Below are 15151 nucleotides of genomic sequence, written 5' to 3'. Positions count from 1 at the left end.
ACTTCGTACTCGTCGGCGAGACTGTCACGTCACTTTTGCTAACATGCGTTCTTGTAGCTTTATTTTTGGTTTGTTCCACTGATATGTACCATTTTCCCGTTAACGACGATCCTACAAGGGCCTATATATTTTTGCATTTCACTCGATTTTGAATGCAACAATAAACTCCATTACAGAGCTGTGTCCTCTTGTTGTGGATTGATAATTACTGAGTTCACGTAACTACTCGGCGCCGGACTGGTTCTAAGAACTGATGGATTAACCCGAATGACACTATAACCACCGATAAGCAATCCCTTCAGCGAAGCACGGTAGGTACCATTTGTGAAGGCATACACGAATGGGTTATAAATCACAGACGCCTTAGCCATCAGTTCAGGAATTTCCGCTTCCCCGGATGAAAGCACGTGATGACCATTTACAAGAGCAGCTATGCTTACTACACAGTACGGTAACCAGCTTACCACGAACGCGGCTATAGAGAAAGAAGTCATGCGCACTAGCCTCATTTTAGATTTCATTCGACATGCGCGGATCATTGGGTTTCCTTCCAGAGGTACTCGTCGAATCACCCTGCGGAAAAGAATAGAAATGGGAAACGGAATGTGAAAGCAGACAAAGAAAGTCCGGAAAGAGGGAGCTGAAAAAGTGTGGTCAGTCTTAAACATCTCTGCATGGGGGCTGCAGTCCCTTTTGACATATTTGAATCCGCCCGTTTACTTTCCTAGTTTTGAAAAAAAAAGATATTAATACTGACATGTAGCAGAGTATGGAAGTTGAGTACCGTTCATGACAGTTTCTAACCTCGTTTATTCATGTGTTCCCAACAATATGCGTTGGTTAAAGTACCGAGGTAATTTGTATGAAACAAGGATATTTGCTACGATTTGAGATTATTTTGAGTGTTAAGCGATTACGCATGGTCTCTATAGTGTGATGACTACATGGTCCCCTTTGTATCCCCAGTGGTTGGGTAGTATTGTTTACGCGGGGTAATCACCGGTAAAGCCGTGACACATTTTGGTGCCTTCCGATCTACGGAGATCATTTAGACTGGAAATAAAAAGGAAAGTGGCTTTCGACTGAAAAAGTTTGGAGAAGCAGGGTCATGTTGAAATGTTGTCTTTTCTATTTGGCCAAATAATTGCTAAATAATATTACATTAAGTTTCATGCCTGTTAGCCACCTTGTGCTCTGAAATCAGTACGTATAGTCTCCATGCTGTTCTCTGTGTATTTCTTAATGTGCTGACAAGGAGAATTTGTTTAACAATCAAGAGCTCCGTTAGTTGGTCATCATTTCCGTCATTCTCACGACCTTACTGTGTGATTCGTGGAATTAGATGCTGGTCACTCCTATGGGTGAAAGGGTTAATGACACTCACCAGCTAAGAAAGCTAACTGATATTGTGTGGAAAAACACAACTGATATTTCGTCATACGGTTAGGGTAATTTGAATCTAACGACTCAACATGCATTAATTGATGTACACGTACCTATAGATCATGTAATGGAACGTCCCAATTACAGTAAGCGGAAGGAAAAAGCCAAACACCAATAGGAAGGCAATATACGCTACGCTCTCCGGTTCTGAACTTGTCCACTCAGGGGCGCAGCTTATGCCAGCTTCACCGGGTACAGCCCTGGTCCAACCAATCACAGGAGGAAGATTAAGCAATATCCCGTATAACCACGTACTTAACACTAGCAGAGACATATTTTTAGCATGTATTTTAGGTTTTGGTAAAGTCTGTTTGATACCGTGATACATAACGCCGCTCATCACAACTAATGTAGCGATAGTGGTTATACCAATGGCGCCATTTGCGAAGGCGGACCACTTGCATCGCAGCGATCCCTCCTTAAGCTGTTTACCAACGAGATTCGACGCAATTACCACGGGGTACACTACGATAACCATGAGAATGTCTCCGACTGCTAAGTTGATCATAAGAGGAGTCAAGACTTTCTTGCGGTGCTCGCGGTAGTGAAGAATTATCAGAGTTAAGACATTTCCAAGGAATCCAACAGTTACAACAGCAAACATGACCACGGCATACGCGAGGTACATAGCGCGCCAGTTGAAAGATTTTCCTCCTGGTAAGCTGTGAGTATCTTTTGTAGTAATATTATCCATGGATGCAAACTGCTGGGCTCATCAGTTACAGGAAACCTGGGCAAAGAGACAAACAAATCAAAATTTTGCGTCAAAGTAAAGAAAACCTCCAATTAAATAAAACCTGAATGAAGCAAAGTTACGCTTGCATATGGCGAAAAATCTAACCCTGCAGGCACATTTTTCGATTGCAAACCGTGGTAATCGTCTCTGATTCTTAAATAAACTCAATCTTGTTTTGTACTGCATGGTTTAATGCAACCTTTTCGATATTTCTCCCCATTCGCTAACACTTGATTAAAGCTTTTCCGTCAAGTAATGACAATTTTCAATGTCCCTGGTAGACAAAGGCTGAGTAGGTATAAATAGACCGTAACAACACAAGGATGTTTTTATAGCGTCCCACGCCAATGTCATATAGGAAGTGATTGCCTTCATGCACACACCATAGCGTGGGATGTAAGGTGCTATTACTGACATGATAAGAGGTTAAGAGCTTAGCGTATTAATAAGGGCAAAAGCAAGGTGCAGATGTATTTAACAGTGTTGCCATTAATGTGAAAAGGGATTTGTGATTAACTTAGCTATTTTAACACTGTGTAAACGGCATTGGATGGAATCTCGCTGTTTTGAAGCCAGAAATTTTATTATATTTGGCTGATTCTGGTAGTTTATCACTGTTTTTTAAATTTTATGTCGGGCTGACCTTGAGAAGTTGATGAACTTGACCAAGTACTGGCTTGCCCTTGCCGGGTTTGATACAGATGGGCATATTAACAGATTGCCTGAGTGGTGTAATTGAAATTTTGAGACAAAATCCTGAATGAACCAAAATATCGAGCCTGGCGGCATGATTTGTTTTGTCTCGTTCTACAGAGCATTTTAACAGGAGATTAATAGTACATACAGCCGTTATATAAAGAACATTCAACTCTATAAATCACTTCAGTTCTTCCTGTATTTTACCCTGAAGTGGGACTATGCTAAAGTGGTACTTCCAGTTGTACCTCAGAGCAGCGGCTAAGCAAGCAATGTCGGGATGAACAAGAGATTCCGAACGTGAACAACATCTTCTAAAAATCTTATTTTTGTACAATTTATTGGCCTGGTTGAGCGCAAAACCTCCCGCAAGCCTGCCTTTTTTCCCGAATTTTCAGTGTAATTGCCAAAACCTGGTGAAACGGAAAATAAACGAACGATAATCTCTTGAATCACGGTTTGCTGCTGATTACAGTTATACGCAACAGGCGTGTATGTTGTATGTTGATATTTAATCAAACATTTTAGTGAATCCTAGCTAACGTTTCGAGCGTTAAACCCTTCGTCGTTCGCTCTAACGGCTAAAGCTTGAAACTCTTAATGGTGGCCAATTTACGTTATCAACAGGTTAATAATGCTAAATTACCCTGTTAAGGGAAACGGTTCGAGATGAGGGGAATTGGAATTAGAAGATAAGAATTCACTAAAAACCTTTCTTCTTAGGAGATAATTTTAACCTGGCAATGCAACAAGCAATTCATGGAATACGACGATCGCAAAGACAGTGATTACAGGGGAAAATCGCGAGCGAATTTCGCCACTGTTTGATGTACGGGCTCACTTGGCAAGTTTTGAACCGATTGCGGCGCTTTTTTCCCTTGGATATCGTTTTCAAGCTTCATTTTGAAGAGTTATGTAATAGTATTTCATAATGAAATTTGATTGGCCGACTTCACCGGCTATTCGCAGCAGTGAGCTATGGAAATCGCACGAATGGGTGCGCAAGGTAAATGCTAGCGAATTTAATCATCGACATTAATCAGGTCGCAGCGATCGTCCAGAATTGAAATCGCTTCACCGCCGGGCACCAGTTGACGATTCTTGCCGACACGATCGAGTTAACGCGAAATTCGAGTTTGCCAAGTTTGGGTCAGTGAGGACCTACTTAAGTTTTAGAGGCAAACACCAGATTATTGTGTTCATTGTTTTCGAACTTTTTGAAAAACATAATAGCTTTTGGGTATGTTAAAATTTCTTTTGAATCAGTCATTCCTTTTATTCATTTAAATCGCGGCAGGTAGGTCGAGTATTACTGACTTTCTCAGCATTGAAAATAATTGCTAAATATAGATAACAGAGAATTTAAGCAGGGCACCTGCCATTCCAAACGTTACAGACAGTTTCCGACGTTTTCAAGTGCCGGGTTTTCAAGGTTGTGGCAGTAAATATATTTCTCCATATTAGCAGTTCGCATAACCTGTGGAAATCAACCTGGATAGCCTCGAACCAGTCACGAAAACGTTGTGCGAGTGTCTCGTGGTGAGCAAAAGAGAAAAACAGATTTAACGGTGTTTCGTTAATTGTCAAAGCCTACGCTAAGCATATTAAAATTCTGAAAAGAAGAATAACACACGCAAAAAAGGAGAGGCTTCTTTAGTGGTCTTTCATTTTTTGCTTTTTTAAATGACTTATTATATAAAGCAGAAGAAATCTGAAATGCATACTTGGATATTTGACATTGCACGGAACTGATTCCTTCAGTTTTAAACAGACTATAAAAATTGTTCTGGTTTTTTTAATTACTAAATCACTTGTCTAGTAGCTTTTTTAAGGTTCTACGCGATGTTTTGAAAGCAGCAGTGGTTTCAATCTGTTTTGAAGGAGATTAGTTCTACGTTAATAATATGTTAAGGGAATTCTCTCAGATCTGTTTGAAAAGAATGGTGAATTTATTCCACGAGAGATTTTTTGTTAACTTGAAATAGATAAACCTTTCACTTATAAAACCTACCTTTTGACTCGACTTAGTGTTAATGAAGATGGCAGGTAGTGAGAAGCCGGCGCGGTATTCTTGTTCAGTTTTCTCATACGTGGTGAACCCGAACTCTTTACAATACAGCAGTTCTCCTATAATTAAGAGATGTTTGCCACGTACTGCTTAAGTGTCCACTCACTTGTTTTGAAAAAGGCGTAGAAAGTGTTATTTCTTGCTAAAATATTTAAGTGCAGGTTTAAATGACAGGTAGGAACCTGTCCAGAATTTTTCTGCACGTTCGAATACGGTCAGCAGGGTACACATGTGGTTTTGTTAATTCAAAATATACCATTTTATTAAAAAACCGGATTCAAAAAGTCTAATAAATAATGCAAGCTGAAAAGGTTTTTAGTCAATTAAGGGAAATATTGCGACAAAGACCTTTATCAAGACTAGATAAAAAAGAATCGGTCTTTGTTTTAGAAGAGACTTTTGGATCGACATTAATGCTTAAGATATGACGAGGAAGATGTGTTCTTTATCCTTTAGTGGTTTCGACGACTATTTTAATACATACTTTTCATTCTAATAGTCAGTCATAACTTAGCAGTAAATGACGTTCCTCTGGTTCTTAAATGCCACATGTTCCAATAAACACACTTGGTATATTTCATTCATCAAGAACCTTTTCCGAGATGTCAAAACAACAGAGGCATCGGAGCTTTTGTTATAGGGGGCTTTTTGATTTAGAGTATTACACAAGAGCGGACATTGAAAATAATCTAAACTCCCATTAGCCGTTCCAGGTCAATATTAAAAAGTGGTTTGGATTTTAATACCTTAGACTGAGAGAAAGTTGCAATTTTTGTTTTTTATAAAGCTAAACGACTCTACAGAAGCACGTCACACATCAATGAAATCTTTCCAGCCAGCTAGTCTTGAAGAATTCAGATAGTGATATCAAATATCTTAATTTTGTTTTTGTTTGCGGTACAGTTTTAGTCGCTGATAAAAAATAATATAAGATTTAGAATAACAACTTTGAGCACTTACTGTACCAATTATGGTAAATTGATTCCAATTCCGGATTTAAAAATTGATAGTATGGTTTTTTTTTTTATTTTTCCGGCGGTTGAGTCGTGTTGCACATTTGACACCTCTCATTTCGACGGGCGAACGTGTGGTAAAAATTGCGGACTTCTCTGAAATCGTTCCATTAGAACAAAGAAAAATTATTTCTAATAGTCCCTGATAAATGGTAAATTTGAAGTCTGTGATAGGCTGCAATAATATCGTTTCAAAAACAGTTGAAGATGTATGGATATTTCCAGACTTAGCAGTCTCAGCGCCGAAGGCAGGATTCTTAGAGTAACTCTATTTACCAGAAAGAAAGAACACCTTTCTCGTTTGCTCCGAAACAACGGTTTCAAGAGAGTAAAACGTCACTCTTTTCAATGAACGTTCTATCCATGAAGTCTTAAACGCAAGTATTAATAATTACCTTCTTCCGGCGCTTCCTCCGATCATCTACATTTCAATAGAGATCCGTAGGTTGATGCAATTATGACAGATCAAAGGAAAGTTAACCATTTTGCCGAACTTTGACTTGCTTAGCGCACATTACTCGTTGAAAAGACTTCAGAAGTTATAACAGAGAGTATTAAAATCGATTTTTGGTTCACTCTAGCGTTTCGGGTGAGTTTTTATTGCCGGACTAAGTTTGAAAACTTTCACTTGCGTCTTCAAGGCGCAATCCCACAATTTTAGGATACATCGTAGTCCAAAGTAAAGGATTTACATTCTAATACAGGATGTTTATCGTTTATCGTTTGTAGTTTGAATTTGTTCTTAATGACTTACAATGAGTGGGAAAAGTCTTTCTCTCGTTCTACTCCTTTTTATTATTTGTGTCCTCTCCCCATTTCAATGTTGCCTGTTGTTACCAAAACGCTAACGAATTTGTTGCAACTTTTGCCACTCATGTAGCTTCCAGGAAGCTCGCATTCATAAGGAGGTCATATGTTCGATTCCTGTTAAGAGTATTCAGTTTTTTTTTCTTGCGTATGACTCGTGGTAATATAAAAATAAAATCTTCCGCCGATCACGTGAAAAGGAAGTAGCGGAGCGTTTCGTGGAGGATAATGGAGTGTAACCCTGCTTTAAAGTTGCGTCAAAATTTCAGCCTAAATTAGGAAAGAAAATAGAGATCAGAAAGGAGTTTTGTGTCCTTTGTGAAAAAGTTAGGAAACACCACTGCTTGAATTTTTGTGTCTTCACAGGATTAAAGTTAAAGACCTACGAAAATCAATCGTCACAAGTTTAAAAAACATGTATTCTCGTTTATTGCGGCTTCTTTTTTTTTTTTTTTTTTTTCATTCCCAAACACAGCTTGAGAATTTTGTCGAAGCCTGACAGCCTGAGAATCTTCCTCCATTTCAAAACTTAATTGAAATCAAAAGTATGTCTATGTTGCGGTTTCCTTCGTCATATTTTTTTCAAATGGCACTAAGCATTTATAAAATTAGTGCAGTGTTTGAGCGGAATTTTGAAACGTAGCCAATGGAGAATTACGCAGAATTACGTCGACAGCGAGGTGCAATAAACGACCGAAATTGTTGTAAAAGATACTGTATGGCATTCAATGTTATTTTCATCCAATCCGTTATTTGACAATAATTTATACCCTTAAACCCCCTTGTTAAATCTAGTGGTTATGTTTCAATCAATTCAAAGCTTCAACATCCCCACGAGCAACCCCCTACGCATTTGAACTTTTAATGATTGTTTTTTTTTTCAAATTCCCCCTTCGTTCCCCCCCCCCAAACCCGGACAAAAAAATGTGTTAAAATGCCCCACTCACGCTCAGAAAATGCTCGCGAAAGTGAACTATTTAGCCTAAACACCTCCATATTTAAAGATATAACACTTGTGTTCTGGTTCAAAATCTCCCACTCCAGCCAAATACGTTTCAAATTTTCCACATCCTGGTCACGGACGACGGTCAAATGCGTATGAGTTGGCTAGCAGGGAATGTTGAAGCTTCGATCGACCGGTGCATTAATATAATGTTTATGTTATGTTCCGGAAGTGTAACAACTAGATGATGAAAATTTGAACTAACCGCTATGAGTTATGAGAATGGGTTTTGGGACTGTTATGTCTTTCATATGAAAGAGGTTTCCTGAGCTTCCATCCTTCTACTCGTTCATTAATCCTGGATCATGTGTAGCACCTGCGACCTTCTGAGGTTCTCAAATCGCTATTACCGAATTAAGAATTTGTCAGTGAAACCTTGAGAAACAGACAATTCTCAGTTTATTTCCGAAGATGAGGAGCGTTTATTATCAAGTGGCTTCATTTCAGTCATTACAATGATAACAATGATATCGAAAAGTATCACAATTTTTTCCTCATTATAATTTACTCAAAACATTACCAAAATGTTCGAACGTGAATGTTTACCACCAGCCCAGTTTAGTGGTATGGTGGAAAATCAAATGACAAGAAAATATTTTACTGATATTTCAAGCGGGGGGTAACCATTGCAATCTAATCTGTGACCATCTGGTAACCATTTTACCTCAGCCTAATTGAATAGTGGAAAATTGTTTTCTTTTCAAGAGCAAAAATTGCGACGGCTCGTGGCCAATCGCCAAAATAATCCAATGACCCATGGCCAAATAATCTTCCCTCAGTTTGAATCAGTTTACTTTTCCTATACTGACTTCTTGTAGAAATTTTTGTCTTCTCTGTAGTTTTTTGCGGCTTAATTTCTCTATTTAAAATGCTCTTTACCGTTATTTTTTTGTGATAAAATGAATAATTATTCCAAGATAATAAATACGGTGGACTCTTGCCATTCTTCAAATAAACCATCGAAATACGCAAAAGTTTGGTTTAAAATAGTGCTTTCCTTAATGAATAGGGACAATCAAAAAAGGAAATTTTCGTCTTCATCTGTTTTCCTAGAATTCAAAAACTATAAAACGCGTCGGGAAGTAAATTGTTATTCCTTTTTCAAACTGTTCTTCTCTTTATATGGGGATTTACTTTTTATGAAACGAATTTTTCCGAAGGAGCAAATATAACAGACTCTCCCCATTCTTCAGATAAAATAGCGAGATATGATGAAATTCTCAAAAATTCAGAGCTTACCTTTGTGAATCAAATGGTGACATCCACAAAGGAAATCCACCCTCACTGATCTGTTTCCCTGTGAGTCAAAATTGAATCTTGAAACGCGTGTGAAAATAATTATGTTGTTCCTTTGTCAAACCGTTTCTCGTATTCAATGAGGATTTACTTAGCAAGCCCATAGTCGATACTTTAAATCAGGCCATAATATTCGCGTTATGTTAACATTACACTTTCGTGAGAAAGTTTCCCATTTGATCATTGTCTTGCTTTTCCTCAAATCTCTTCTGGGTGTTTTAGGGAAAATAAATATTTTATATCCAAGGTCTTGGGATCATGCTAGAATATGGAGTCGATCGATAAGGCGAGAAGAAACCACAATGTAAACACATCGCCGTGAATGGGTATGAAAAATGTCAGGTGTGCTGAAAATATTTTTCGCCAACAACTTTGTAAGCAACATGCACGGGAAAGTGAAATGCAAATTTCATTTGCAGGCGCAAAAAGTACTTTTTAATGAAGACTGATCAATAAAAAACAAAGAGCGAGACGTCAGAGAATAGAAAGAAGCCTTTGAATATTAATATAATTTTTCATGTAACTTAAACCTGATTCTTCAGTCAAAACGTTTTTGCACGAAAAGTATTGCATCACAATCTTTCCGAAATCTTGTCAATTAAAACCTTAAATAAGCCAAGCACACATCAGTTGCAATAAATCAAAATGTTTTCCTGATATTGCTGCAAAGTGAATCTTTTTTTTCAACCAGACAATCTTTTTTTTCCACTAGAATCCAGTTACGCCGCTAATGACGCAGACAGTTTGTGTTTTTTAAAGCCCAAAGTCACTTGGTTTTGAAAGGAGCCAATCTTCTTAATCACGACCATTGATTGTCTTTCTGCATCATTACCGGTCAAAGCTTTTTTTTCAATTTTTCTTTTAGCGATATTTTATATTTCTTGCAATAAGTAACACGGCGTTTCGAATAATCCAACGCAGCTGATGTCGCGTTAAAAAGTATCCGCCGTAGGATTAAAAGACGGGGACGAAAACATGTTTGGCCCTTGGCATTACATTTTGTGTAAATTGCTGGTGGAGTTTATTTTAAACGGTCGCTGGCTATTTTTCGTATGAGATCTTCTAAAAGGTAAAACTGTATGTAACTGTTGGTTACGTGTGCTTGTAAGAGTAGCACAAGCAATCATTCCATCGCGCATTTACTACCTAATGCGCCAACAGAACTGATTAGCCATCATACGAAGGCGAAAGTGATGACAACCTAAATAATTGTGTGATGTTGTTTTGCAGAGGACACCAACGAGAATCACGAACCTTGATCGACTTCTGAGAGTTCACTGCGGCTGGTTACAGAGCCACTACCTTGATCCCTGCAATACGTAGAGTGTCTCAAAAAAAGTTTAGTGATCGATGACCACGAGGAATCAAGAGTAACCTTTTTTGTCACAAGTTCTGAAGGGCTCCTGTGAAATCATAGCAAGAAAAGAACGAAAAGGCATTGATTAACGCTAAGCCCTGATTGTTAGTTGAGTAGGTGGCGCAAATGTCATTACCCGAGTAATTTCAGTTTTTGCCGTTGTATACCATGAAATCCACTTGTGAATGAATTTCAGAACTTAAAAATAACAGCAAAATGCAGAAAAAGATAAAATTTGAAATTGGACTCTTGAACTGCCCCTTGTCATCCACGTGCACGTCATGCACTTGATGAAAGAGAATTAAACTCAAAGACGTTTAAAGACACGAAAGGCATCCTGAGGAAGAATGACAGTTTTGACGCCAATAAGTAGACTGTAAAGTCATCGTGTTAGCATTTTATTCCAAATTGAAAAACCAGAAAAGCGTAGTGAGCACTAGGAATGAAAAGTGTTTTCCGGCTGCTGTCAGTGCCTCTGAAACAGTTGTGCTTATGGTGATTCCTCAGGCATCCTCTACTGCGCACCCTCTACTGCGCACCCTCTGCTGCGCACCCTCTACTGCGCGCCCTCTACTGCGCACCCTCTACTGCGCATGAAAATCACGTAATCAGGCGAATAAGCGCGCACGCATTCCGAGAACACGGTATTGTTTTTCAATCAATGGACCAAGTAAAATGGACCGATAATCTTTAGCTCTTGAACAAGCACGGTGCCTGATAACTTTTTGTTTGCATAATTTTGGTGTACAATTTATCCCCTTTCAACCTAGGAAGTTAAAAAAAAAATTCTTCGAATGGAAAAAAGATAAAGCTAAAAGCGTGTACAAAGCCCGTTACCCGAGGATGCAAATTATGACCTTGAAAGGAACGACTCGATGAACGTTTTGTGTCTATATCATTTGTATTTGCGTGATTTTCGGACAAATTATTAATTAAATCGTTCCATACGATCGAGACTTTCTACCTATCAAGTTTTTTAAAGTGTTACTTCAAAAACCCTGACTTCCAGCCGCAGCAAAATGTACCGTGAACCGATAAAATGACGCGCGAGATTAAAGCTAGTATTGGCATAAATGTTTGTTCAGGAATAATAAGTTTGGCTTGTTATATCTCCTAAACAAGCACGGTGACCTATCTTTTTATTGTATTTTCGAAACAGACATTGGCAAGGAACATTTAAGGCCTGTTTTGGCCTGATTCAAAGCTTTGTATTCTTAATAACTCAACTTGAAAGACTTTATATTTCCTGTTTCTATGCTGGAATTTTTCAGACCTGTTCTATGATTTGCTTCTCAGTTTAAAACTGAATAATATGAGAGATTTTAGCTATACAATGGCCCTTGCTGAAAAAATCTGTTTAAAAAGATTCTGGTGTTTAACTGTGAGCCTCGAATTCATGTGCAAGAGCTAAGGCTCACCGTCAAGCAATGCGCACATTATCTATTCACATTTATTGCGTTTGACGCTAGGAGAACGCAACCCATAATCTTAGGATTCCTCTGGTATACAGTTGGGATTCCTGTGGTATACGGTTGGGATTCCTGTGGTACTCAAGGATGACCTTTTGTACATGTGGTACTCATTTTCGTCGTACGTCTGCATTTTCTGCGCCATCTTGAATAATTTATCTTGTTTTGTCTACGTCTCATTCCGATGCGAAAATGACAATCGCGCACCTTGTGCCAAGTAGTTCAACTGGAAGTAGATTGAAGGCGGTTTAACTGGAACTTTTATCCATTATCCATTATCCATTATGGAGGGAAGTTTGCGTTGCATCTGGAACATTAGGAAAATTATTTCAAACGGATGGTGTTCTTTCAGGAAAAGTAAACCATTTCACGCCGATCTTTCCCTTGGAATTTCATGTCTACCTCGCCTTTAGAGAAAGAGCCGTTTCTTAACAGTTTAAACGAAAACCTCGTTCCAGTTAAAAGGTATACAGCAGCCGTTAAACGTTCTTCTCTGTGATATCAATAAAGTCCTGTCAGTTCAGCTCCTAACATCATCTGTCTCTTTACTGAACAATATTTTCCATATAGCCTTCAACTACTCTGCAGACGTTTCCCTCTGGTTTTAACTAGTTTACCTCAAACCGCGTAATGGGTACCCAACCATTCGTTCCTGATTCGTGTAAAGCCTGCGTTAGAACGAAAACCAAAGAAAACTTTTAATCTATACCACGTACGCACTTCATAATCAATGATTACTACTAGTGTTAGCTCATATCTCTGCTGTGGTTGTAATAACCAGATTATTTTCTCTCCCAAAGTTTCTTGGCGCTGAGATGATAAAGTTATGATCTGTTGCTTCATCCGGAGCCACTCTCGGCCTGTTGTTACCGATGATAATTCGTACGAGTGTCCGCCGAAATCTTTCATTCATAATGATATAAATGATTGGATTGTAGACAACAGAGGCCTTAGCCATGAGTTCAGGGATTTCTGCCTCACCTGATGTGAGTACATGGTGTCCTTTGATAGTTGCCGTGAAGCTAACGATGCAATACGGTGACCAGCTCAATAAGAAGGCCACCATGGTTGCTATGATCATTAACACTGTTCTTTGTTGGTATCTTCTGCGTTGTGCGAGGATGAAAGGATCCAAGGGCACAGGAAAGCGTCTAAGCAATCTGTAGTAACAAATTTTTGTTGCATATTATTTACAGCCCGGGTACATTAATGAAAGTCAATCAATTAAGCAAAAGAATGCACTTTCTATCAGCTTACCGGAGTGTTTATCCATTAAGAATGTTGAGAGAACACTTGAATCCGGCGCGTGATTTATAAACTTTTGTCGTGTTCTCCCAACTTCCCTCGTGGGTTATTATACCGCTTAATAATAAAAATTACAATTTCCTCAATTTTAATTGGTTTAAAAAACTCCTATTTTCCACTAATTCACTTGCCAAGTTGTTTTTGTAGTTTAAATCAACCAATCATATTCAAAGTTGTAGTTCAAGTCAACCAAACACAACCTTGGTTTTAATCATAATAGAAACAGTATACAGACTCCTTAATAAGGGCTTTCTTCAAGATGGATAATTTTTTCTTCTCTTCACGGAAATTGTAGTTTTTATGATTAATTACCGCTACAAACCTACAGAAAATGTGGTCTATTGCTTTTTACAGCATAAACTTACAATAAAACACAGCACGTTTCAATTTTTTATGGGTTTTCCTGTGCAATAAACGATAAGTTTTTGGTCAATCAGGGTCCCTGCAGTATCTTAGTTCTGCTATAATAAGTTTTGACGTTATTTCCTCGCTAAACACCGTAGAGTGGTTTTCGATTAAAAAATGCTTCAAAGACCAAAAACTAAAGTAATCCTATGGGCCAATAGGGGCAAATATAATATTTGCAGGCACAGAAAACAAAAATGCCAAAATTTTCCCATTTCATCTGGATCGGTTAAAAGTACATATAAAAACTGCTAAAAAAACCATTTGAAAAACCATACACTTCAGACACTCCATCTTATACTGATCATGAGGCTCAGGTCGTTTTATCTCGATTGATGGCTCATGTGCACTTCATTACCCATTCCCCTTATGAAAGTTAATGGCGGTAAACAGATATATTGTTCAAATTTAAACCAACCGCGAACTGAACGGGAAAAATGAAGTGTGCGCATTTATAAAATATGATGTTAACAAAGTGCCAGCAAAGAAGAAAATGTCACCGAAATTTCATCGAATTTATTTTTGGTTAAAGCTTATTACAGCACTGAAAAAATTATAATGATTAGATTGGATTTCGTTCAGAACAGAAGTTCACCACGTCAGTTCTTCGTTTTCTTTATTACTTACCTGTGAGTCATGGTAAGGAACGTTGTTATCATTATAAACGGTATAAAGAAACCACCGGCGACTAACAGAACGATATACACAGTGCTCACAAGGTCCTGAGTCGTCCAATCAGGTGCACAGCTAAGACCGGCCTTACCGGGCACAAACCGGTTCCATCCTATCAAAGGAGGAAGCAAGGCGACAAATCCATACAGCCATGCGCCCATGATGAGGACTAAGTTTTGTCTGTTAGGAATGGAGTAATTTGGGTTGTTTCTCTTGATAGTTTGATACACTACACCGCTCATTGCTGTTAGAGTACCGATGGATGTAATTCCCGTTATACCGTTGATAAACCCGGACCAAATACAAAGAGGTCCTCCCGTACGCATCATTTGACCTTGCATGTTATTGCTGATGACTGCTGGGTAGCCAAACACGACAATCATGAGATCTGCTACGGCCAGGTTCATCATTAATGGAGTGATACTTTTCTTGCGGTGTTCCCGGTGTCGAAGGACTATTATGGTGAACAGATTACCAAAGAAACCGAATAAAAGAATGAGGAACATGATCACGCTGTAGCTCCAAAAAACTGAATTCCCAGTAAAGGTTTCCTCATCATGACTAGTCATGTTGGTGTTCGGCCCTTCTGTGGACTCTGTGATTCTCTTGTTTTGTTTTGTTTTTTTTTGTTTTTTGTTTCTAAAGAAAAGGAAAAAACTAAATCACGATTAAATATGAAGGACAAGATAATTGGACAGTGGTACAGTAGATTTCGCCTCAGTTCAACTTATCAAATTTTTGTGCTGACTCGATCAATATACATGATCTGTTCATCCGGACTTACCACCGAAGTAATTATTTCGGCCTAAGTGCTGAAGAATTATTTTTCTAATGCTGTGAGAAGCGGCAGAACCTGTGAAGAAAAAAATTCTGAGTCCGAA

At 38.4% G+C, this 15151-nt stretch overlaps 2 protein-coding genes across 2 annotated transcripts; both read right to left on the bottom strand.

The window, feature by feature from the left end:
* Positions 1-107: 107 nt before the first annotated feature.
* LOC131780805 (melanopsin-like) lies at positions 108-9260 on the bottom strand. The gene is made up of 3 exons (XM_059097401.2): positions 9006-9260; positions 1497-2173; positions 108-573 (listed from the first exon to the last, which is right to left on the bottom strand). The coding sequence occupies exons 2-3, from the start codon at positions 2135-2137 to the stop codon at positions 171-173; spliced, it is 1044 nt and encodes a 347-aa protein (XP_058953384.2). The 5' UTR covers positions 2138-2173; positions 9006-9260; the 3' UTR covers positions 108-170.
* Positions 9261-12639: 3379 nt separating this feature from the next.
* On the bottom strand, positions 12640-14861 carry LOC131780802 (rhodopsin-like). The gene is made up of 2 exons (XM_059097396.2): positions 14226-14861; positions 12640-13048 (listed from the first exon to the last, which is right to left on the bottom strand). The coding sequence occupies exons 1-2, from the start codon at positions 14837-14839 to the stop codon at positions 12640-12642; spliced, it is 1023 nt and encodes a 340-aa protein (XP_058953379.1). The 5' UTR covers positions 14840-14861.
* Between the last annotated feature and the right edge of the window lie 290 nt (positions 14862-15151).

The sequence above is a fragment of the Pocillopora verrucosa genome, chromosome 3, assembly GCF_036669915.1.
Source record: "Pocillopora verrucosa isolate sample1 chromosome 3, ASM3666991v2, whole genome shotgun sequence".
NCBI lineage: Eukaryota > Metazoa > Cnidaria > Anthozoa > Scleractinia > Pocilloporidae > Pocillopora > Pocillopora verrucosa.
This window is presented reverse-complemented; position numbering and strand designations above follow the sequence as displayed.

Excerpts from the sequence above, each read along its gene's own strand:
- LOC131780805 (XM_059097401.2), bottom strand. The coding sequence starts at position 2,137 with ATGGATAATATTACTACAAAAGATACTCACAGCTTACCAGGAGGAAAA. Across the intron at positions 574-1,496 it reads TTCCATTACATGATCTATAG|GGTGATTCGACGAGTACCTC; the intron begins GTACGTGTACAT and ends TCTTTTCCGCAG.
- LOC131780802 (XM_059097396.2), bottom strand. The coding sequence starts at position 14,839 with ATGACTAGTCATGATGAGGAAACCTTTACTGGGAATTCAGTTTTTTGG. Across the intron at positions 13,049-14,225 it reads TTCCTTACCATGACTCACAG|ATTGCTTAGACGCTTTCCTG; the intron begins GTAAGTAATAAA and ends TTGTTACTACAG.